Source organism: Aricia agestis, chromosome 9, assembly GCF_905147365.1.
Source record: "Aricia agestis chromosome 9, ilAriAges1.1, whole genome shotgun sequence".
Taxonomy (NCBI): Eukaryota; Metazoa; Arthropoda; class Insecta; order Lepidoptera; family Lycaenidae; genus Aricia; species Aricia agestis.
In genome coordinates, this window is record NC_056414.1 from 2,079,820 (window position 1) to 2,104,866 (window position 25,047).

Genomic DNA, 25,047 nt, shown 5'->3' on the forward strand with positions numbered 1-25,047 from the left:
AGGGTATCATCCCAATTTAATATTATATTCACAAAAGTGGTGATCTGATGAAGGATCCGTAAGTAATCGAGGGAACTCCTCAAAATTTATGGGGAAACATGTGGTGACTTCGGTTTCGTGAGAAGTATTCTAAGCATATGCTACAAACAAGTAAGATTTTGCACCGAGGTATACCTGGTATACCGTGGTTCAGAAGGTGCTGAGAGAACTCCTGATTCTTTATAGATACAAGTTTGGGAGTTTCGGCGTGGTTTTAAGAACGGAAAGCATATGCTACTATGCAAATTACATTCATCATCATCATCATGACTACCATAATATTACCATCCCCATCCCACCATCGTCCCATGATTATGAGCCTTTTCATAGTCTTTTAGATCGAGGCTCGAGTTTGTCAAGCGATAATTAAAAAAAATCTATACTTAATATTATAAACCTGAAGAGTATGTTTGCTTGAATGCGCTAATCTCAGGAGCTACAGGTCCGATTTAAAAACTTATCTCAGTGTTAGATAGATCATTTATCGAGTAAGGCTATAAGTATATTATATTATATTATCACGCTAAGACTAATACGACCGAAGAAACTCAGGAAAATGTGGTAAAAACGGGGGAAATATTAGAAAGGGTTTATCTCACGAACTACTGGAGCAATATTTAGCACTTATATAGAGTAGACCACGTGAAAGGAGTATTTATAGCTATTTTTATTCGAAAATGTACGGTTTCTGTGAAATTAATAATTTACGCGGGCGAAGCCGCGCGGGACATCTAGTAAATTATATGGACTTTAGTAGGATCATTCTCAGATAAAATATATTTATAACCGAATTGTTGATACCAACGTATAAAAAAATAAGGTAATGTTAAAGCAATTTGATCGTAAATCTCGCACCTATTTCAAAGTTTAAACGAGACAATCCTAATTACTAATTATTATTATAATTAACTAGCTGTCCCGGTGAACTTCGTGTCACTTTAAAACCTTTCCTGGACTTCTACGAATATTTTAAGACTAAAATCAGCCCAATCCGTTCAGCCGTTTTCGAGTTTTAGCGTTACTAACACAATTGAAAATCCATTTTTATATGTATACTAGCTGTCCCGGTGAACTTCGTGTCACTTTAAAACCTTCCCTGGACTTCTACGAATATTTTAAGACTAAAATTAGCCCAATACGTTCAGCCGTTTTCAAGTTTTAGCGTTACTAACACAGTTGAAAATCCATTTTTATATATAAAAGTGTTGTTTTTAGACTTTTTCAGGAAATTTAAATTTTTTTTTAGAATTTTTCTCTCCGTAAGAACCATCCTCGTACTTCAAGGAATATTTAACAAAAAGAATTAGCGAAATCGGTCCAACCGTTCTCGAGTTTTGCGCTTAGCAACACATTCAGCGACTCATTTTTATATTAAGTATAGATAATATAGATGTGAAAGCGTGGATGTTTGTTACGCTTTCACGCAAAAACTACTTGACGAATCATCATGAAACTTTGTACACATACTTTTGGTGATATCAAAAGTAACATAGGATACTATTAAAGTACTTATTTAATATTTTTACTAAAAAATTTTTTTTATCGAAAAAAAAAATTTTGACGTGGACGCGGACGAAGTCGCGGGCAACAGCTAGTCTTCTATATTTATTGACTTTAACTAGCGTATCTTCGTCTCTCGAATACTAGATATTTTGTATGCTATTGATGATGATGAAGAATACTTATAATCTCACTAGTCACTCGTAAGCCATCCTTTGTAATTCTCCTTACATATTTTTCCTTGCTTTCCCAGTATTAAAATACTTACTTTGAGCTATTTTAAAGGTATAGAATACCAGATAAGACGCCTATCCAAAGCACATCTTTTCAGCCCTTTATGAGCACTATATTTGCGCACTAAGCTCAGCTTTAGTGGTGATAATAAAACTCCTTTATCTGGAACTAGGAACACCCTTACCCGGAGGCTCTACAAGATCCTGATTAATTAGGATCGATGTGGGCAGGATAAAAATCAGGACATCCCGTAACAAGGGCCGCCATTATAGCATTAATCAACAATATATTGTTACAAGGGATATTATTCTTTGCCGTCCCTGATATTAATAATATTATGTTAGCAATGACCAAGGATTTACGGTATTCGGCTGACTACCAAAGAAGGGTACTATTGTTATAACATGTTGTGACATTTCCGTGTATCATGTTTACTTGTTGTGACATTTCCGTCTATCTTGGTTACTGACTTCGTAGGTTACAAATTCGATAACCACGTAAAGGCCCATCCACACGACGTTTTTTACGCTCGTATGTATCGATACAAACGCAAGTTGAACGCTCAGCAAACGCAAGGGCAAAGAAGCCGACACGTTTTAAATTTTATATCTACCAAAACTCGATGAAAACGCGCAGAAAACGAGCGCATCAGAAACGCGTGTGGTAAGGCCAGTAAACAGTAAAAAATATTTCAAGGGTGGAGGCTAAGGGTCAATTCATCCAATCCATCTGGGCAATGGAGGAGAAAAAAAACCGATTTTTGTGACCGAGCATCTATCACCTGCCACTAAGTCACTACATTCTGCGGCTAGAACTAAAGCTAAAGATCTGGGCTACAAATATGTATGGGTCAAGGATGGACACGTTTTCATGCGCAAAACCAATAGCTCTGAGTATGTTCACGTTAAAAATAATGACTTACTTGCAACGCTTAAGTAATTTCTCACTATCACTGAGCCCTTTTGCTCTTTACGCATGTATATGAAAACAAATAGTACTCTTCGATTCTCACATTACGTGCTACTATCAAAATGTTAGAGGTATGCGTGGTCACGCTATAAATATTTATCAAAATATATCTGCCAACGACTTCGATGTAATTATTTTTACTGAAACGTGGTTAAATAACAGTGTGCATGATAGCGAATTTATTGACGATAGATACGTTGTTTATAGGCGAGATAGAGAAACCTGTGCCATTGCTCAGAGAAAAAAAGATGGTGGAGGCGTACTTATTGCTGTCTCGAAACGATTGGTTTCTCACCGTGAAAACGATTTCGATAGTCCTTGTGAAGATATCTGGGTTAGCATTGACCTTATTAACAAAAAGAAGTCCCAAAAACTTATCTTATGTTCAGTTTACCTACCCCCCCAACATCTTTCCGAAACACTGAATGTGTTCTTGTGTAATGCTAGCAAAGTAATTGAGAGTTTACAGAGCGATGACATTGTATTGCTGGTCGGTGATTTTAATCTTGGTGGCATATCTTGGCATCCATCTCAACCACCAGAATCTCAACTTACACCCTCTAATTATGGAACATCTTCCATCAAAAGCAACTTAGTTGATTTTCTCCATTTGCATCACCTAAGCCAATATAACGGAATCGTTAATTCGTCAAATAAAATTCTGGACCTTGTATTGTGTGATGAAGGCATAGTCTCGGTGGATGCTTGTACTCCTCTACGTGCAGTTGATGCTTTTCATCCACCTCTCGAAATATCACTGGGGTTATCTTCCATTCACTATGGGTCTAAAAATACGACTAAAAGGTACAATTTTTTCTCAGCTGACTACGAAGCTATTATCCAAAGTCTTAATAAAATACAGTGGGTTGATGAGCTTAGTGTGTTCCAAGATGTGGATGCGATGCTATCTAGATTTTATGATATCCTGAATGATATTATAAAGACCAATGTGCCCTGTACGCAACGACGCAAAAAGAATGCACCTGTCTGGTTTTCCTCAGAACTTATAAAAATGCTGAGACAAAAGCATAAATATCGCATAAAGTTTAAAAAATTTAATAATCCCCTTGACAAAATTGAATACCAATACTTGAGAAAGGACTGTGATGCTCTTCTTGCTAGCAATTACAGGAAATATATAAATGATCTAGAAGAACAAATCGGTAAGAACCCTAAATACTTCTGGACTCATATTAAGAATCTGCGTAAATCCAGTTCCTCCTATCCATCTCGCATGCACCTGAATTCTCACACCGCTGACTCTCCAGATAAGATATGTGAACTCTTTGCGGAACAATTCTCTTGTGCTTACCGCCCAAAAGCAAACAGGCCTTCTAGCAACGTTGAACAAAATTTTCATTCATGCATTTCCAGTATGTCATCAATAAAATTGAGTTTTCGTGAAGTTAATTTAATATTAAAAAGACTTGATTGTACTAAGGGTTCAGGACCGGACAATATACCCCCAATATTCTTGAAGAAATGTGCCAAATCCTTATCGCTGCCGCTTCTAATAATTTTTAACTTTTCATTAGAAACCGGGAAATATCCTTCCTTGTGGAAAAAAGCAAGAATCGTTCCAATTTTCAAAAAGGGTCGAAAAGACTCAGTATCCAATTATAGGCCCATCTCAATATTGTCGACCATGTCGAAAGTCTTTGAATCATTAGTTCATCCTTACATGCTCAATCACTTTGGAAACAGCGTCAGTCAAGTTCAGCATGGTTTTATTTCTAAGAGATCAACGCAAACTAATCTTCTATCTTATGTAACTGACTTGATTGACGCTGTTGATAAAGGTTTTGAAGTTGACGCTATTTATACAGATTTTTCAAAGGCTTTCGACACGGTTGATCACGATAAACTCGTTGATAAACTACAAGGATACGGTGTTTATGGATCACTTCTGGAGTGGTTTCGATCTTACCTGCATCTTCGTGTGTCGTCTGTAGTTATCGATGGATTTGAATCAAATTCCTTTGTCTGTACTTCTGGTGTGCCACAGGGGTCAATTTTGGGCCCGCTTCTGTTTGACATTTTCATCAATGACCTATGTGACTACATCATTTACTCTAAAGCATATATGTTTGCGGACGACCTGAAATTGACTCATGTGGTGAAAAGCCTATCAGATCAAGCTCTCTTACAGCACGACTTGGACTCCCTTGAAACTTGGTGTCGACTAAATAAGATGGACCTAAATACATCCAAGTGTTTCCACATGAGGTTTTCTCGAAGGCATAACAAGCTTGAGACATCCTATACTCTCTCTGGCGAGACTGTCAACCCTGTCACTGAAATAAGTGACTTAGGGGTACTTATGGATGGTGAACTTCGCTTCACATCTCACATCGATAATGTTATATGTGCTGCAGGCAAATCACTAGGATTTATTCTCCGTAATAGTAAAGCATTTCAGAAGCCGCAGACTCTCATACTACTGTTTAACTCACTTGTAAGAAGCAAACTCGAGTATTGTAGTTCTGTGTGGTCTCCTTCTTACATGATCCACACCAATAGAATCGAAAGACTGCAAAAACGATTCCTAAGAAGTAATATCTTTAAAAATGTCCTGGGTTCCGCTAAATCTTATGAGGATAAATTACAGATTCTCGGCATGCATAGCCTCGAGTCAAGACGTGCAATGCTTGATGCGACCGTTCTCTATAAAATTCTACACGGAGCAATAGACTGTCCTCATCTTCTGTCTAGGATAAATTTTAAGATACCACACCGTACACCACGTCATCCTGTCCCCTTGTTCTCAGGTTGTGCGTGCCGCACAAACTTGCGCAAGAATTCTCCCATTTCTAGGACTATTGCCTTATACAATAGCATCTCAGATCAAATAGATGTATTTTTTGATAGCCTTTCCAAAATCAAAACTGTTGTATTACAGAAATTTAACCACGTTACAGGATAGCATGTTGGTATAAACTGGATTTTATAAATTGTACTTGTTCTAAATCACTATTATTAATTCATTTTTATTACCACTATTTAAAATAAACCCTTTTTATTTTAACTTAATTTAATGAATTGTATGTCAATGAATTGTATTTTTTATTATTTTATTTCAAATCTGTATTTTAATAACCATTTTTAACTTAAATTTTTACATAACTTATATTTAAAAAACGTTTTATAATTTATTTTACAATTAAATTAAACCCTTTTCATTGTAATTTTAACTTTATTTAATGAATTATTGTAAGTTAATGAATTGTATCATTATTTTATTTTTTCTTAATTTTAAATCTGTATTTTATTGTAAAAGCATATTTATAGATGTTTTTATGTATCTTATTTTTATTTCTATTTGTGTTTACCGTTTACTTTTTAATGTAATTGCATGCTGTGACCAATTGTAATTAGTTATTGTATGTAGCGTGTATTTCTAATGTCTAAACCTAATGTTGTAATTTATGCAAAACTGTTTTTGGTCCTAAATAAATAAATAAATAAATAAATTCAGACCGCAACGCGACGCGTAGATGCATTTCTAAATTTTTACTGAATTGACAGATTTGCAAGACGTCTCTCCTTACTTTAGAAATGCATATACATACGCGTCGCACTGCGGTCTGATTTAAGCCCTGTGGACTCTGTGGACTGTGGATACTAGAAACACCAATTTATGGTGGCTTTTTTTTTCAACAAAACGAAAGAAATTCAGATAAAGAGCTATAATAAATTAATAATTAATATTGGTATTGAATTATTGATATCTCAGACAACACCGTGTTGTTCAATATCATCACCAGAATAGTCAGTTATCACTATTTCTGATGATGATATTGGAATAACGGTCTTGTGCGTCCAGCTTTAGGACTAATAATAAAGATTTTCAATATCATCGTGGACTCAATATGTCGACTTTATTATAAGAAACGTCTTTATTACGTCCCCAACATCAATACAAAGTTTAGGGTTACATAAAATGACCAGATGTTACGGCGAAATTATTACAGATCCAGGGTATTATTTGATACCATTACACTCGGGGATAATACGAAAATCCCGTAATATGAACGAAAAATAATATGTTTAATATACGAGCTACGTAAAGCCGAGTATTTATTCTGCCGAAAACGAAGCATTATGATACTAAATGAAAAGCGCCTGATGCATTGTGCCATTTGCGTCTTATCGTGTTGCTATTATATCCAGTTAGGCGCATTTGTAGAATAATAATTTATTTTCGTTATTACCTGTAGAGGTTGTAGATGTTCAATATTTTTGTTATTTTAAGTTATGAACAGTTTCTGACGTTTTTTGTCTTATCTGAAGCACATTCTATTTACTGGCGTTTTGATTAGCTTAACCTTGCAATCTGGGCATCAATTACAGTGATGGTTTTAATTATCTGGTATGAAGAGAAATTTATCAAATATCAAAAGACTAATCTTCATTATCTATCTCTCCTCCAGGTGCAGTGACGGTGACGGCGACGTGCATGTCGTGTCCGCCGCTGGCAGCCGCGCACGCCGTGGTCACGTACTGCATGCCCGTGGTCGCCGTGACGCGCTGCCACTGGGCCGTGCGCGTCAAGTTGACGGCGCTATCGCTGACGGCGAGGGCCGCGCACGGCGAGCTGCCCCTCCCCGTGCCGCTCATCCGGCGGCCGACACACGTCATCATCATCGCCGGAGTCGGCCGTGAGCGCCGGGACGCCGTCGACGTCGGCGACGTCCGAGCTAAAAAACTCCAGCCGAGCCTCCTAGGCCCGCAGCCGCAGACGTCGACGCTGCGGTCGCGGCGGCGGCTGGGCAACATCCTCGTCGGCATCGCGGCGCTGTTCGGCGGCTGCTGGTGCCCGCACGCCGTCATCGTGATCTGCGCCGCGTTCGGCCGGACCGCGCCGACAATACTGACGCAGTACGCGCTGCTGCTGGGCCACGCGCACTCGGCGATCAACGCGGCGGCCTACTGGGTGCTGAACCGGCACGCGTTGACAGCGGCGTGCGCGGCGTGGCGGCTGCCGCAGCTGCGCGTGCGGGAGGAGCGGCCCTCCTCCACCAATGAGGCGGCGCTGGGGGCCTTCCACCCGCGCCTGGCCCGCAAGGCCCCCGCGCCGCGCCCGCCCCCCTCCAGCTTCCTCTACTGAGGCCTAACGCAGTGCTGCTACCTTCTTAATGTTCATCGTGGGTTTTCTATGAAAATGACAGAAGGTGACCTTCTCACCTACTGCCATTTCCATTGATAAGCGAAATGGCATTAAGAACGTAGCATAAAGAAACGGCAGCGAAGTAAGAATAGTATGGATAGACACAATTTGTCCTATCACGTGTCTACCGTACATTATGCTAATTTCGCTATCGTTCTCTGTGTGGGCCCGGTCCGTCTATCTCTAAGCTGTCTCGATCTGTGATTCCTCTCTCTCAGTGCCTCGTATAAGAACGCTCGTTTCGTCGTTAACGTAGTTTGTTTGAGATTTTATGGAGAGTTTCCGTCAAGCAATAAAGTGTATGAAACACTTGCGATCGTTTTATTACCTATATATGCCGTTATGGTAAAATAAAAGTTATTTATCCCGTAAAAGGATTAATGATCCTTTTACGGCTACCTGGCACAGCGGATAGCAATTGCCATCCAACGTGGCAATGGTGTCAGCTTGCTGGGCACTCTGCCAGATGGGGACGATCTGGGGAAGTTTTTCTTTTTGTAGCTTTATACTTTAAGTTTGTATATATTTGTATATTTTAGATTGTATTTAGCTTGTCCGCTGTATCTTAGTTAATGTGCTTATTATATATTAAAAAAAAACCAACAAAATAGATTAGGTGATATAGTTCCCAGTAATAAATATTATTAGGAAACACCATCGGTTAAAAATTGTTTTTGCTTCAACTAGCGATAAATCTACGACATAGGTACCATATTATAATTGACCAATCTTTCAATTTTGTAGGAAACATATCGGCCGAATGTGTTAATTAATAAATTATGACTGAACCATTTGAAATTTGGATACAAAGCTAACTAAACAACTGCTATACTCTATACACTCTATAGTAAACTATTAGCACCATTTTGCACACCTCAGCTCTGACTCTGGATTAATTTCCTAGAAACAACTCAACGTACATATATTATCTCGAGTTGTCTGGAGTGCAAACACACAAAGACAAAGAGTAAAGACTACAGAGGGATAGCAAAACGTCCGGCTGATGTTGACTTACTGAACAAGCTGAGCTAGTCATTAACAGGTAACTTATGTGTAAGTTCAATATTAGACTCATATAAAGGGCGTCTATTTACTCTCGCCTCGTATCATTTGATCGTGTTAGGTTCACACGGCACAATCCTGCACGTTTCCTGCGCGTGTTTTTTCAGTATACGTCTTAACGAATAAATAGTGGCACATACAATGTATATGTCGCAGCCGACTGGCTTAAATAGCCGTTCAATCAAACAGCTAGCCCTTTAGAATATAGAACCATTCACACGTCTATTGTACTGCACGATTTGTTGCAGTACAATAGACGTATAGTGCAGAAACAATGCCGTGTGAACCTACTCTTATCGCTAACAAAATAATTTTACTGTGCTCTGGTTTTCGTCAGCAGCAAGCCAGCAACAAACCAAGTCAATCTAATACCTAAATAGGTAGGTACGCGTTTGAAGTATTATTAAATACAGTTCGATTAATCTTCATACTAAACCACCCGAAACGTAGTTACTAACAATTTTTTTAAATGAAATAAGGGGGCAAACGAGCAAACGGGTCACCTGATGGAAAGCAACTTCCGTCGCCCATAGACACTCGCAGCATCAGAAGGGCTGCAGGTGCGTTAAAAAATATATAAAATAGTGAAATACCCTCAATTTCATACACAAAAACCTCTCGATAAAACAACAGACTGTAAACGTTTGCAGTGGTCTCGATGCGGCGTGCTTGTGACAATACTGTCAAACTCACTTACCGCCCCACTTATCGGGAACTTTCATACTGCCTGCGTTTGCTGCGACGGAGACCGACGCGACGGAGAGAGTTTACACTGAAGATTACATAGACATTGAAAATTACATTGTTGGTCGATTTTGGCTACATACACGGTTTGTACCCAACAAGCTACCATCATTCACGTCGTGAAGCATACGGAACAGTAGATGGATTAATGTGGAAGAGTATGAAGCAAATGGGACTAGAGATGTGAATGTAAATCTTTTACGTAAGAAATGTACAAATAAAATAAATGAAAGCAATGACTCACTGTCAGTGCCGTAAATAGGGCGGTGCCACCGGTGCCCAGGCACAGGGCGTAGACTCTGGGGGGGGCGCATGAATGGCCAGACCAGGCAGACTCTTATTCTTTCGAATTGCTCCCGATGAGTTTTTCCCCGCTGCGCCCCAGAGATCTTTTCCAATGTAGTAAAAAAATCTACAGCCGAACATATAACCTTCTCTTTTTTGGAAGTCAGTTAAAAACAAGGGTGCAGTAATTATAAGCTCGCACAGGGCGCAAAAAAGGCTATTTATGGCACTGCTCATTGTATAATTAATATGAAGTACGAAATCAATAATAATAGTCAATTCCCAAAGCTTACGATATATTTTAACAGCCTCAATAAAATATTCGTTTTTACCAATTATTGAAAGTAATAAAATGTTTATACTACAGATTTAGGAGCCGTAATCTCAAAGCTTTAGAATTTAGATTAATTGACAGTCAAGAAGATTACTTGTTGTATTTTTGTTCTTCAATATGTAATTTTTTTTTATAAAATAATGGGCATACGAGTCGCCTGATGGAAAGCAACTACCGTCGCCCATGGACACTCGTAAAGTCACAACATTAGAAGAGCTGAAGGTGCGTTGCCGGCCTTTGGTAATGTTGTTTTATTAGCAACGCAGGCAGTATAGAGTGCCTTTATCTGCCTTATATCGCATTACGGTTCCAGTCTTCTCCAATCATAAACTTGCAATATTTCCAGTATATTTTAGAATAAATATTTTAAAAACTGTACTATAGGCAGCAAAAATAATAAATCTAAATTAATATAAGAAAGAGGAAAAAAATAACACTTAAATACGTAGGTAATGGTAAATTATTGTACGCTCAAATTCTCAAACGCTTAGGCCCTTACCGTATTTTTAGGTAAAAATCTTTTTACTTAACAGACGGTTAAGAGTGACTGTAGCAGACCCTAGGGAAACCTATTGCCCAGCAGCGGGACAAAAAAGGAGGCTAAGTAAAAAAGGCTTTTAGGAAATAAAATAAGATTCAGCATAATACAAGTTTATAACAACCTGCGAACCTTCAAGAAAAGCCAGCAACGCACCTACCTATTAGCTTTTCTAATGCTGCGAGTGTCCATGGACGACCGTAGTTGCTTTAAGGCAGGTGACCCGTCTGCTCGCTTGCACCCTTTTTTATATAAAAGATTAAAGAACCAATAACTAAGTATTTACGTAGTTATTGGTTCTTTAATCTTTTATATAATTTAGTTTCACCTCGACAAAAACTACCAGCTACTTGTCAACTGCCAGCGCCAATGGAAACAAATGAACCGCGAAGTGCGGTTTAAAGTGCTCGGCTTTATAAACGGTAAAGAATTACTATCGGTTTTTACCACTAGCCTTTCTAAATAACTCACTAAATGTTGCCCGCCACTTCGTAGTTCGTAGCGCAGAAATTATTTTTTTACACCGAAAACTGTACATTTTTTCGGGAAAAGTATGATTATGTTCTAAAAGTATCTCGTCCCATCTACATACCTAATTTTATTCATAGTTTATCAAGAGAATGAAGAAATGGCAAAATAAAAAGTGGCAATATCGTAGTGTCATCCCTTTCAAATCAATATAACGGCCCGGCCGCACCTGCGTCTATCGTATCGTATCGTCCGAAGCTTCGTGCTATGAGACGATACTATTGGACGATACACGCAGATCGTCCAATAGTATCGTTTTTAGCGCGAAGCACTACGCATATGCGGCCGCGGCATAAGAAAAAATTGATGACACTACCACGACACTACGATATTGCCACTTTTTAATTTTTTCACATTTTAAGACAGACTATAAATCTGTCGAGGTGCCATATTTAGGTTGATATGGTATATCTGAAATATACTTTATTCTATACATTCTATATTCTATACATATAATATAACTGTAGAAATGACAATTCTGTACATTAAAGATATCCAAAAAATAATAAGCGGGGGCTGTTACTACATCGCTATAGAAGCCAAAACTGTGGTTAGTTTTTTGTCTGTCTGTCTGTCTGTCTGTATGTTTGTTCCAGCATCACACGAAAACTACTGATCCGATTTGAATGCGGTTTTCGCAGATATATTTGTCTTCTCCCAACTTAACATCTGGTGTACAAAAATTTTTCCCTCCACCTCTCCAAGGGGTCAAAAGAGGGGGTAAGATTTTGTACCAAACTTTTTTCTTTAACACGAAAACTACTGATCCGATTTGAATACGGTTTTCGCAGATATATTTATCTTCTTCCAACTTAACATCTGGTGTATAAAATTTTCCCCCCTCACCCCTCTAAGGGGACCAAAGAGGGGGTCAAATTTTGTATCAAACTATTTTCTTCAATGGACTAACTTCATATTATTAACTGTATTTTTCAATTTAACATCTGGTGTATAAAATTTTTCCCCCACCCCTTTAAGGGGGCCGAAGAGGGGGTCAGATATTGTATCAAACTTTTTTTTAACATGAAAACTACTGATCCGATTTCAATATGGTTTTCGCAGATATATTTGTCTTCTGCCAACTTCATATCTGGTGTATAAAATTTTTCCCCCCCCAACCCTCAAAGGGGATCAAAGAGGGGGCAGATTTTGTATCAAACTTTTTTCTTGAATAAACTTACATCATATTATAAACTGTATTTTCCAATTTAATATCTGGTGTATAAAATTTTTCCCCTCACCCCTCTAAGGGGACAAGAGAGGGGGCAAGATTTTGTATAAAACTTTTTTCTTTAACACGAAAACTACTGATCCGATTTGAATACGGTTTTTGCAGATATATATGCCTTATTCAAACTTAGCATCTGCGCCGCCCCAATCCCCCCCCCCTGGTAATGTTGCCAAGCAAAAACATGTTGCGTAGTTAGTGTTGAGTTTTACTTCTCCTTCTTTAGAACCAAAGTAAGTTATTTATTAAAAGTGAAATTAATCTAACCAAAACTAAACATGCAGATTTTGCGTGTCGTTTGATTAATATGTGGGAGGCTTTGCCCCTGCCCCTACTTGGGGGGGCTGCGTCCCCCCCAAACCCCCCCCCCCCCCCACCTGGTAATGTTGCCAAGCAAAAATGTGGTGCGTCGTTAGCGTTGAGTTTTAATTCTCCTTTAGGATCAAAGTAAGTTATTTATTAAAAGTGAAATTAATCTAACCAAAACTAAACATGCAGATTGTGCGTGTCGTTTGATTAATATGCGGGAGGCTTTGCCTCCGGCCGGTACTTAGGGGGGGCTACGCCCCCCCATACCCCCCCTCCCTCCTGGTGATGTTGCCAAGCAAAAACATGTTGTGTCGTTAGTGTTGAGTTAATTCTTATTCCTTAGAAACAAACTAAGTTATTAATTAATAGTGATACATGTGAAACATACAGATTTCGAGTGTCATTTGATTAATATGAGGGAGGCTTTGCCTGGATATGGACAGACGGACAGGCTGATATTATATCTTTGTAATCGGGTTCCGTTTTTTACCATTTGAGTAAGGGACCATAAAAATGAGAGAATTATCCATTTCCGTTATTATACTATGTTAACGCCTACGGGAAACAGCTATCCATACTAATATTATAAATGCGAAAGTGTATTTGTTTGATTGTTTGTCTTTTCTTCGCAGCCTAACGAAGCAACCAATTGACTTGATTTTTGGCATCAACTTAGTTGAAAGGATAGACAGTAACATAGGCTACTTTTGGTCTTGGAAAAACATCATGTTTCTAAAGGAGATTTGCAAGAATATTCGTATTGTACACGATTTTCGAATTTCACGCGAGCGAAGCCGCGGGCAAAAGCTAGTAATTAAAATATAAGTATAGGTATTTGGATAAGTCCCAAATTATACATGCGGTACCTTACTATCACCAAAACCATGTGTCACTGTCAGAATGCTGATTATCCCCAGGTTGCCATTAAGTCTGATCGTGTGTGGCGCGCTTGTGGTCGCGTTCATTTCCGCTGCGGTTGACGGTAAGGCGTCGTTCACATAAGAGCAACGCATAAAGCTTAGGCCAAACCTACGCGAACAGGCGTCTGCGAAGCGGAACGTCAAGTTGTCAAATGTGTTTTATTTTGTACACATTTGACAACTTGACGCTCCACTTCGCAGACGCCTGTTCGCGTAGGTTTGGCCTAAGCTTTAGCCTCATTTACTCAAACGCAAGTTGCCATGCCTCAGCAATGAAATATTACTAGCTAAAAGCCGAGCTTTGTGAGGACTCGCGTCGTTTTTCTGCGTGGTAATAATCGTATCCAACGAAGGGCTGCTCGAATTGTTGACTGCCATATTGTTTCAAACAGCTTGGACCCCCTGGAATTACGCCGAGATGTTGCTTCACTCTGCATCCTCTATCGGTTGTATCACGGGGAGTGCTCTGAGGAATTGTTCGGAATCATACCACCTGCAACTTTTCGCTATCGTCCCACGCGAAAAACATACCATCCTCATCACCTTGATGAGTGGCAGTCTTTCACCGTGCGTTTTTCGCGTAACTTTCTGCCACGCACTGTAAAACTCTGGAACGAACTGTCACCAGCAGTATTTCCGGACCGATACGACCTGCAAACCTTCAAGAAAAGAGCGTATACCCTCTTAAAAGGCCGGCAACGCACCTGCAGCTCTTCTGATGTTGCGAGTGTCCATGGGCGACGGTAGTTGCTTGCCATCAGGTGACCCGTTTGCTCGTTTGCCCCCTTATTTAATTAAAAAAAAAATCTTTAAGGCAGTTATTTTTATATTTTAATGGTAACCAAACCTTGACCGATCGATGACACATTTACAATATATAAAAAAAAATATACAGCTACTACGTTAAAGCACACATAGTGATAGTTTTTTCGTAAGGTGTACCACAAAAGTGCTCAGCGGGGCTAAAAGTGTCATATTTAGCAATTCCTCACAATGAATTAAGCAAATGAATTGTCAAAACTGACAAATGTCAAATCAGTACAAAATACAGAAATGAACTGCAAGCAGGCATTTTGCGATTTAAAAAAAAATAATCATAATATTATGATTCAAATCATGTTTCTACAAAGCGACCATTTTAGCCCCGCTGGTTGTGGGATGTACAAGTACTATAATCACTATAATAAGAATTAAGATTATAATATTAAGATTGCGAAAGGTTTTTATCTCTGTCTATCAGTTTCATGTTACCTACATGCTTTCACAAAGTTAACTTTGAAGATTTTCGCCTTTTATTTTAACCGCAGAAAGAGAGCCGCAAAAGGTGGTAGCTAAATAGGATATTTCTATCCCAAAAAATGTACGGCTTCCGCATCCCCCTGTTCCTCCTCGTAAGTCGTAACTCGTAGGCCTACTTGTACTACCCATAAAGCCATGTTCACATACTAACCGCACGCATAAAGCCGTATTGACACTACATCGGGCCGACCGCATGTTGAGGCGGGAATAATTAACTCTCTGTGTACGGATGACGTCATCACAATTATGTAAAACGCCGTTGCAATTTGTGACAAGCAGTAATTGGACGCAGTACACTTGTAGGACTCATCATCACTATCGACATGAAGCTTAGCAGCTCTAGATTTATGTATAGGATTAGGCAGTATAGGCCATGGCCTATGGGCGGCGGCGTCCTATCACCTATGGCATCCTAGGGAGGCGGCAGTATCCTAGGATGGCGGACTAGTTCGTATATACGGGCGGCAAATACTCATAAAAAATATAAATCCGGCCCTGAAGTTTAGAAACAATTTTATAAGCTTGGTCAAAATGCATTCGCCAGTTTCAATAGCAAAGTTAGATGTGGAATATGTATGGGATTTTACAATGTACATACCACATAGGTCATAATGCATCGCTAAGTCACCTTAATTAAATTTTGTCAAATCCCATACATAGTTCGTCACATTGCATTTTGACTCTGTCAGTTAAGGGTCTGCCATTTTTTTAATTTTTTTTTTAAACGGACTTTGGCCCACCACACATTCCCACCACTGTATCTCCTGTGTCGCCAGGATCGACAGCGGTATCCAATCACGAAAACCCTTTGATATGATCTCAGAGAGCCCGAGGGACATGCTAAAGCTGGCTTGGGACCCGCAACGAAATTAATCAAAAGAAAATAGGAGGAGTAGGAAGATTCCAAATTCCCTCCCCATATAAAGCGGGAGACAGCATAAAGTTGCAGTGACCGAAAGTCAAAGAACTGAAGGGGGGAGCACCACGGGATAGCCACCACGGGTCTGCCATTTTGCTTTTGAATCAATTTCTTTCATAATATTTTAAAATTATTATGACGATAGATTATATTTTAACTTCTGGCACCACTGTTTCTTCTCCCGTTCATTAATAAGAAAGAGCCATCTACGCCTTTACTATCATTTGTTCTAGGTTTTGTCTGTGCCTCGTAAAAAGATTATAAAGTTTTATGACGCAGTGCTCTAGCGCTTTAAATTTTTACTATCCAGCTAACAATGGTGATAGCTTTTACAGCTTCTAAACATTAAAATTTAAATTATACTGTAAACATGGTAATAAAAACATGCTACTTAATGTTTATATTTCCATATGTAACATAAATAACCAATGAATCAGGCATACAATGATAACATGCATTTGTGATACATTTTTTTTTTTAATGAAATAAGGGGGCAAACGAGCAAACGGGTCACCTGATGGAAAGCAACTTCCGTCGCCCATGGACACTCGCAGCATCAGAAGAGCTGCAAGTGCGTTGCCGGCCTTTTAAGAGGGAATAGGGTAATAGGGGAGGGTAGGGAAGGGAAGGGGAGGGTAGGGAAGGGAAGGGAAGGGAAGGGAACAGTTGAGGGTAGGGAAGGGAATAGGGTAGGGGTAAGGGGATTGGGCCTCCGGTAAACTCACTCACTCGGCGAAACACAGCGCAAGCGCTGTTTCACGCCGGTTTTCTGTGAGAACGTGGTATTTATATAATAGGGGAGGGTAGGGAAGGGAAGGGGAGGGTAGGGAAGGGAAGGGAAGGGAACAGTTGAGGGTAGGGAAGGGAATAGGGTAGGGGTAAGGGGATTGGGCCTCCGGTAAACTCACTCACTCGGCGAAACACAGCGCAAGCGCTGTTTCACGCCGGTCTTCTGTAAGAACGTGGTATTTCTCCGGTCGAGCCGGCTCATTCGTGCCGAAGCATGGCTCTCCCACGTATTTATTTAATTATGACGTAATAAGACATTATTAAGCGAAATAGAGCTATCATTAAAGTAAGCGTTAATTAATTATTATATTTTTTCCAATAAAAGCGCGTCTTACATTGGTTTGTAGTATTATTGTAAGATTCAACAATCAGAGATCAGAATCAAAATTCTGGTATTGAAAAATCACAACAATATAACATATAAAATATATCGTTTGCTTTGTATAAAACAATAATAATTAATAATTGAAAAAATGAAACTTGTTACGTAGACGACAATAAATCGTCTGCGTAGCTTGTAGCAGTAGTGTAAGCGCGCCTTAAGAGGATACACCAGGGCTTAAAGAAATTAAAAAAAAGTACGTGTAATTATCTATAGCTGTCTCCCTTACCTCAAGCCTATACCGCAGAATGCGATAGAGACAACTGCAGAAAATCCAGAAAATTAACGATTCGTTGTCCCCTGATTTCTTCTCCAAAACTTAACCGATTTAAGTACTTTTTTCATTAAAGAGTAAAGAAAGGCTTGATGTGTTCCTATGTTTTTTTTTGTATAATCTAGCTAAATCTGTTTTCTGGATGTTTGAACACAGCGGAAAATCTGCCCATTTTTTTTGGGTTTTTGAACGTTCATATCTTATTTAATAATAAATTATAAAAAAAAGAAAACATAGGGATATTATATTAGTGGCCATAGATATTCAGGAAAAAAATTATAACTCTACTAGCACTATCCAGGGAGGAAACAGGGGACAACGTTTGTATGGAAAAAAGAGCGGTGTGGCCTCCTCTTAAGCAATTATTAATATAAAATTTTATACGTGGGAGAGCCATGCTTCGGCACGAATGGGCCGGCTCGACCGGAGAAATACCACGTTCTCACAGAAAACCGGCGTGAAACAGCGCTTGCCCTATGTTTCGCCGAGTGAGTGAGTTTACCGGAGGCCCAATTCCTTATCCCATTTCCTTCCCTACCCTCCCCTATTACCCTATTCCCTCTTAAAAGGCCGGCAACGCACTTGCAGCTCTTCTGATGCTGTGAGTGTCCATGGGCGACGGAAGTTGCTTTCCATCAGGTGACCCGTTTGCTCGTTTGCCCCGTTATTTCATAAAAACAAAAAAAAACTTAACTATAGCTCGAATAAAATAACTGGGGCAGAGTGAAAGTGCCATAAAGCGACTAATTTAAAATGCTCGCTATTTATTTATATTAACGGTACTATTGTGAAGTATTTGATTTGTTAATATTATTATTAAATACTAAAGTGGTCACAATATTGAGTATGACTGTCACTCGCTCCGACAGCCGTGATCGTCTAGTGGTTAGGACCCTACGTTGTGGCCGTAGTAACCCAGGTTCGAATCCTGGTCACGGCAGCCCCAAGCTGTCACGGCGGAGCTTAAGTTTTGTCATTTTATATTATTGATTAGCTGCTTATTAATTTTACGATTTATTTAATTTTCAAAGATTTTTCCCAAGTTTTTTGGGTTTCAAGGGTATTTGAACTTAATATTTAAAGGGCAAAAACAGAACCCTTTAAATTATGCCCAGGTAACTATCAAAGGCTCAGCATCAACCAAATTTTTGTGTCGTAAAAGATTTAATTGTGTCTCATCAGTCACATTTCCCAAGACATATTATTTTTCTACTACAATTCAAAGGTAAGTCTCGTTAACAATATAATATGTAAGCAATTAGGATGATAACGCGAACAATATGCTCGAGGGCCCTCTCTATTCCTTATAATTACTATTAAGGCACCATACACACAGGCGCAATTTCGAGATTTTTTATAGAAGGAAATAAAAAATGAATATTTATGGCCCAATATAAAACCTTATCTATTTTTGAAATTAAAACATATTTAAACGACAGTAAACGATGTAACTATTTACTATTTAGTAACTCCGGCCAGCTCCTCCTTCAGGAACCTGATGTCCTTTAGTAGGCTGACGACGTCGACGTGGTCCAGCGTGACAGCAGCAGTTTGTGCAGCTCCTTTGCCACAAAAGCCGGCACCTCATCAGGATCAGTCTGCTTCAGCAGGGAGATGATGTCCTGCACGCTCCATTCCGTTCCGTCTCTTCGTCGCGACGGCGTATTCGCGCTCTGTTCGAGCGTCTCGTACAGCATGCCCTTGCAAATCTCCTCACTGGAGAAGGAGGACTTGCAGATCTGCATGATGTTGACCTCGTCCATGGTGTCGATGGCGTGATGGATAAACGACAGCAACTCGTTGGCCACGCGCGCCATGGTCACGTGCAGCAGCAATGTGCCGCGCGATTCGCAAAAATATTAATTTTGCTGCGTGTGTAACGCCGAACGCGGAGCACGGCCGGTCGCTAGCTCGACACATTACACACTTGGGCAAGCGCCCCAGCCCCCAGCATCACGAGCTTCCCTATAAAATTAAAGTGAAAAAATTGTTAGTCTTTCAGCGCTGCTACTTTCACAGTGAACTCTTTACAAGGAACACGTACACACCTTAAAATATTGTCACTTAGTTTTGTTACAGGCGTTTTTCCGTAAAGTGTACCACAAAATGTACAAGATGTGGGATATACCAGGGCTCGCCTCGCTCGCTCTGATTGTTGTTTAATCTCTATTTTTTTTTTATTACTTAAACGTTAAATGTGGGTATGTGCCTCCTCATTGGATATCCTATGAAATGAAATCACATAGAAGAATAATTTTATTAGTTTTGATTTGTTTTTATGGGATCGAGAAATGACTATTCAGATATAAGATGAATGCATAAAAGTATTATCAATGTTTATTACACCCATTCGTCCTGATAGAAGACATTAAATCAAGTTCAGTTTAATTTCAAAATTTGATTGCCAGCAGTTAAAAAATATTGCCAGTGCAGTCGCATTTTCCATCCGAAGCGACATAAAGATATTGATATTAAAATCTATAGAAATAAAATTATTACTTTTAGCTTTGTGGCCTTGTGGTGGCTAAAGGCGTCAGCCTTTAGAGCGACCGCTGACTTACAATTATTGTCTCAAGTTGGCCGACTATCTTTATATTTCACAATTTAATTGGACCACTTTTTAATTTGTAGGTAATCGGAAAGGAATCGTGGTTCTTATATACGATTGGTGTCCAATTATTTAGTTGTACAATTTAGTTGGATGCAATGCAATGTGTGCGAGCTCTGGGACACATTGCATGCTAAGTCGCTAAAGCTCTTGGTATACTATATAATTACTATGCGATTAAGTTGGCCAACTTGAAATTGTAAGTCTGCGGTCGTTATTAAAGGCGTATGAAAATACTTTTTTTAACCGATTTCCAAAAAGGAGGAGGTTTCTAAATTCGACTGTAGATACATAATAATAATATGTAATTTTTTTGTTCCTCTGTATCGAGTGTATAACCTCCTTTAAAGAATACATTTCAAAAGAAGGTAGATATACAATATGTAAATTGTAAGACCCGTGCCACATTGATGTCGTGCGAGTAATAATAATTATTAAGTATTATCAGCTATAGACTATAAGTCTCCGTGCATCTTCATACACAAGCAGTACATGACAGTAATGTCTACATTCTACCATAACTAGTATATAAGTATATAACCAGAAGTTAAACGAGAAAATGAGGAGAAGAAACTCCTCTATTCTCCTACCAGATAAAATATCAGGTACTTACAAATCTTACTACTTACAAGTCTTTCATCGTCATCTTTATTTATTTTATCTAAGCAAATAGGTACCGTAAGTATTTAAAATTTTAGCTATTAGTATTTTTTGTTATCACTTATCATCTTTGCGTTGTTTTATAGAAAGTGTAAAAATAGATCAAATATAAATAATATATTATATTATATAGCCGGGATTTTAAGATATTATGTTTATTGTTTAGTGTCACCGCAGACTTACAATTATTAAAGTTGGCCGACTTTCGTACAAACCGCTTTTATCTTGATGTATTTCTGTGGTTTGTACGATAGTCGGCCAACTTTAAATTGTAAGTCTGCGGGGACCCTTAATGTACTCGTTAATCGCTTGTCGCGTCGCGTGTCGCGACGTAGCCAATGTGTGGCCTTATGAACTTTTTTTCAAAAGTACCTTCAAAGTGTAAATAAATAACGTTCTACGGAAAGTTCCAGACGTTTTTAAATCATGTCACTCGTGATCGGAATGGACAAGCAGCAGCACGCGATCTCCTCTTACTTTAGCCGGGATTGTTTCAGGTGAGACTTTTGAATATTTAAATTTTTAATATTACTTTGTAGGTATAATATTACAGTCACTACATTTTTATGAATTTTTTTTTGTATTTTTTCCTTTTAATTGTTTTAATTACTTACTACGCCCGTTATGTATCTTGCTTTTGGTTCAAATTTTATACGCAATAGTTTCTGTCCGTTGTTAGTTTAAAAATGTAGGAATAGACACAAAAATATTGATTAAAAGGAAAATTCTTATACAAAAACACACAATCGTACAAAATAACTACTAGAAACAAAATGTTGTAAGTCACATTGTTTTTCCTCAAGCAGGTGAATAAATTAATAGTCTGATGCTCGGCAGATAAAGGTTACATTTGAGATATAAATCTTTATTATTTCCATTTCTATTTTTATTTCAAAAGCTATCTCAAGTTAGCATTTACCACGACACCGACGTGACGCCATTTTGTAATTGTCGGCCATCTTGTGTAGGTTTTAACGTTTCAACAGACTTTTTAAATATTATTATAGTATCATGAAGCTCAAAGCATTTTTGCCTCGATTTATTTAAAAATATGTCGATGTAAACGAAGGTTTCATACTAAGTGCTAAACATAATCAGGAGTCTAGACGTTTGTTGTTAAAAGCAATGTCCCCCAATTGGGACGTAAAGCGCGGTCTTGAGCTCCCAGCTTCTCATCTCGGATAAATTTCAAATCCCTGAGGGTTTGAGAGAATAAATTTAAAAATGGATTGTTGTTCCTCCGATGTAGCAAAATAATAGTTTGGTAACTCATAGAAAATACTCATAGGAGTCTGTAGTGAGTGTACTTTAAGAAATAAGGCAAATTGACACAAACTTAGATATCTACTAGGTAACTAGTATACCTATGTGTTCATTAATCATTACTGATAATAAGAACAGACGAACAAAATAATATAACCTCCTCATTTTTGGAAGTCAGTTAAAAATATGAAATACTAGATAGCGCCTGCAACTTTGTTGCGTCATAATTCGATTATTGCACGGGAGCCGTATATTTTTTCGGTACAAAGAGTATCCTATCACCTATGTCCTTTCCCGGGACTAAAAGTATCCACATACTTACCAAATTTCAGCATATTTATGTTTAGTGGTTTGGGAGTGAAGACGTGACAGACAGACATAAACACTTTCGCGTTTATAATATTAGTATGGAAGTAGGCTATATAGTAAGTATATAATATACTAAGTACACTTGACAATCTTTGATTCTTGGTATGGATTTTCTTTAAATATTCAGATATCTAAACGCTAATTTGAAGCGTGCCATTTATGTAGGGTAGGCATCAAAATGGCGAATAGGTCAATTCATACAGTTATCTTAATGTTAGTAATGACAAAAGATAATGTTAATAATAATAACAATTAAGTATATTAAAGCGGTATATTTCGTCATTCGCCAGATAACCCGAGCGATGCGGCGCGCGCTGTGCTGCGTCATGCTGCTGCTTACACACATCTGTTTCGGCGAAGCACGCAGTGAGTTTAGCTATTTTTTTTTTAATTAAAGGCCTGCAACGCACCTGCAGCTCATCTGCAAACCAACATTTAAAAAAAACGTCCTACAACTTAAATCTGTTTTTAATTTTTAGCACCAAATATTCAAGTGTTTACCTATTCTATTTGCAGTAACCGCCGAAGTATGTCAGACGAAGCCGAGGGAGAGGCACTGCGTGATAGAGAGCATGTCACTCAGCAGGTGGCCACATACTAACAGGTATGTTTAACTGAAACTAGTTTAGGTTATATATCCTTGGTACAAATGGGCGAAAAGTCCAAATTAGACAACGCAAATTCGTTTTCAAAAAAAGAGTACATATATAATTCCCGCGTTCCATTTGATGTTAAAAACGATCAAAACGCTCAAAATAGAAGGCATTTTGAGCGTTTTGATCGTTTTTAACATCAAAAGGAACGCGGGGAATATTATATTGTGTTTAACACACGAGTAGCCTGTACTTATCAAAGTTTTGTATTTTTTGGAATTCTGTAATATTTTAGATGATAGCAAATATAATATGCTGCAAAATACTCAAGAATAATAATATGTCACCCATAATAATCAAGAATACTTACGTGAAAGTGTACCGTAACTGTGTAGTGAGGATTGAGGAATATGTTTTAAAGATCCAACAGCGATTCTAGTGGTTCTCAAAATGCAACTTAGCTGTGGTGGAAATGCACCTTTAGACCCTTGACTAAAGCAGGCCATACACGCAAGGGTGTACATGACAGGTTTGCCTGAAGAGATCAACTGTTCAGGTAAACCGGAACGTGTATGTTACAGAACTGTGTAGGTTTTGCCTCAACTTTGCCTGACAGGCTTACGCCTGTCAGGCAAAGTTGAGGCAAAACCTAAACCGGACAGGTTTGCCTGTGCAGTTACCTGCACAGGCAAACCTGTCCGGTACACCCTTGCCTTTATGGCCTGCTTTACCAGTCATTCATACGCAGGTACACATTCGACTGGCGGACGCAGCGCTGCTACATCATGCACTGGTCCAGCTACTGCCCTCTCCCAACACACGAGTCCAACAACTTCGCGAGCGAGGCCGCCTGCGTCGCCGCCTGCGCGGGATGGGCATAGAATTAACTTGTAAGAATCAGGGGCAAAAGAACGGCCATGCCTTTCCAGTTCAAATATAGACAATAGAACAGCATACATTTTTGACTGTGATGTTTCATATTTGGACAGTATAAGTACAAACAATTCGCGTATAACTTCTAGGTCCACAGATCGTTAAACCCTGGGCCTGAAATCAAACTATTTCTTTATATTAATCTATGTTACGAGTAAACCCTTTAGTATTGCTTATATTGTTAAATTGCAACTATTTTTAATAACCTAAGTACCTAGCACTTATGCCGTTTCTAAAATGACTAGATTTAAACAATACGTCAATTGATTTGCTATTGTATAGCCTTATCCATTAGTTTTCATATTATTATACATATTGTAATATTTAAGTCGCTGTCGTCGTCGTCACAATAACATAACCATTATTTATATATTACGATATTTAATACATGTTACATGATTAATATTTGCGTAAAACAGAAGTTGATTATATATTTTAATTTTGAGAAGTAGTAACGCCCAATAGCATTAGGTATATTAAGTAGTTTTAAGGACTCAATAGTAGATTAGTGATAAATGTTATTGTTTTTAAAATTAATATCTACTAGCCCTCTCAATATAAAACACCTTTACGCAGGGTATTATTACTGTTCAAAGTCCGCTGTCTCTTTTTCTGCCAAGCAAAGACAAGGAGACCGTGTGTTCGATATTTAAATAATATCTTTATTATAAGAGGTATTTCTACACTCAGTACCTTTGTGTACACAATTTTTTTAGTATAATTTAGGTATAAGTGGACTTCGGACTCGCTTCTTTAAAGCTTTTGCCTATGGAGCTCAAATTAATTATTGTTTATCGAAAGTCTTTCTAAGTTATTGTTATTTATCGTCAAAATTATCGTTAATTTAAACCAAAGAAGTAGTAACGCACATGGAGGCCTACGTTCAGCAGTGGATAGATTGATGAAGGTATGAATTAATTGTAATTTTGATGATACCACAATAACTTTGGGAGACATGTATGCGGTAGACGGTAGTCAAAATTTGTTGTATAATTTTATGTAATGTGGTACCTATTTTGCTTTTAACATATTTTTGGAAATTGACTTTTACTGGGACCAATTATTATTGTATGCGGTGTCAAAATTTTTGTATAAATATTA

At 38.4% G+C, this 25,047-nt stretch overlaps 2 protein-coding genes and 1 non-coding gene across 4 annotated transcripts in view; all 3 read left to right on the top strand.

The window, feature by feature from the left end:
• The window catches only part of LOC121730639 (galanin receptor type 2), an 88,845-nt gene extending 80,625 nt beyond the window's left edge, over positions 1-8,220 (top strand). For both annotated transcript variants that reach the window (XM_042119777.1, XM_042119778.1), the window contains one exon: positions 7,173-8,220. In XM_042119777.1, coding sequence (XP_041975711.1) covers positions 7,173-7,849 — 677 coding nt within the window. In that variant the 3' untranslated portion in view covers positions 7,850-8,220. The remainder of the gene's footprint in view (positions 1-7,172) is intronic.
• Positions 8,221-18,388: 10,168 nt separating this feature from the next.
• On the top strand, positions 18,389-18,460 carry Trnah-gug. Its single transcript has one exon. It is a non-coding gene; the product is annotated as a tRNA-His (tRNA).
• Positions 18,461-21,200: 2,740 nt separating this feature from the next.
• On the top strand, positions 21,201-24,611 carry LOC121730523. The gene is made up of 4 exons (XM_042119607.1): positions 21,201-21,285; positions 22,711-22,786; positions 22,937-23,024; positions 23,762-24,611. Exons 2-4 carry the CDS (start codon positions 22,723-22,725, stop codon positions 23,892-23,894), a joined length of 285 nt encoding a protein of 94 aa, XP_041975541.1. The 5' UTR covers positions 21,201-21,285; positions 22,711-22,722; the 3' UTR covers positions 23,895-24,611.
• The last annotated feature ends 436 nt before the right edge of the window (positions 24,612-25,047 follow it).

Coding starts and splice junctions, on each gene's coding strand:
- LOC121730523 (XM_042119607.1), top strand. CDS start 22,723: ATGCGGCGCGCGCTGTGCTGCGTCATGCTGCTGCTTACACACATCTGT. Junction 22,787..22,936: donor CTGTTTCGGCGAAGCACGCA/GTGAGTTTAGCT, acceptor TTCTATTTGCAG/TAACCGCCGAAGTATGTCAG. Junction 23,025..23,761: donor AGGTGGCCACATACTAACAG/GTATGTTTAACT, acceptor ATTCATACGCAG/GTACACATTCGACTGGCGGA.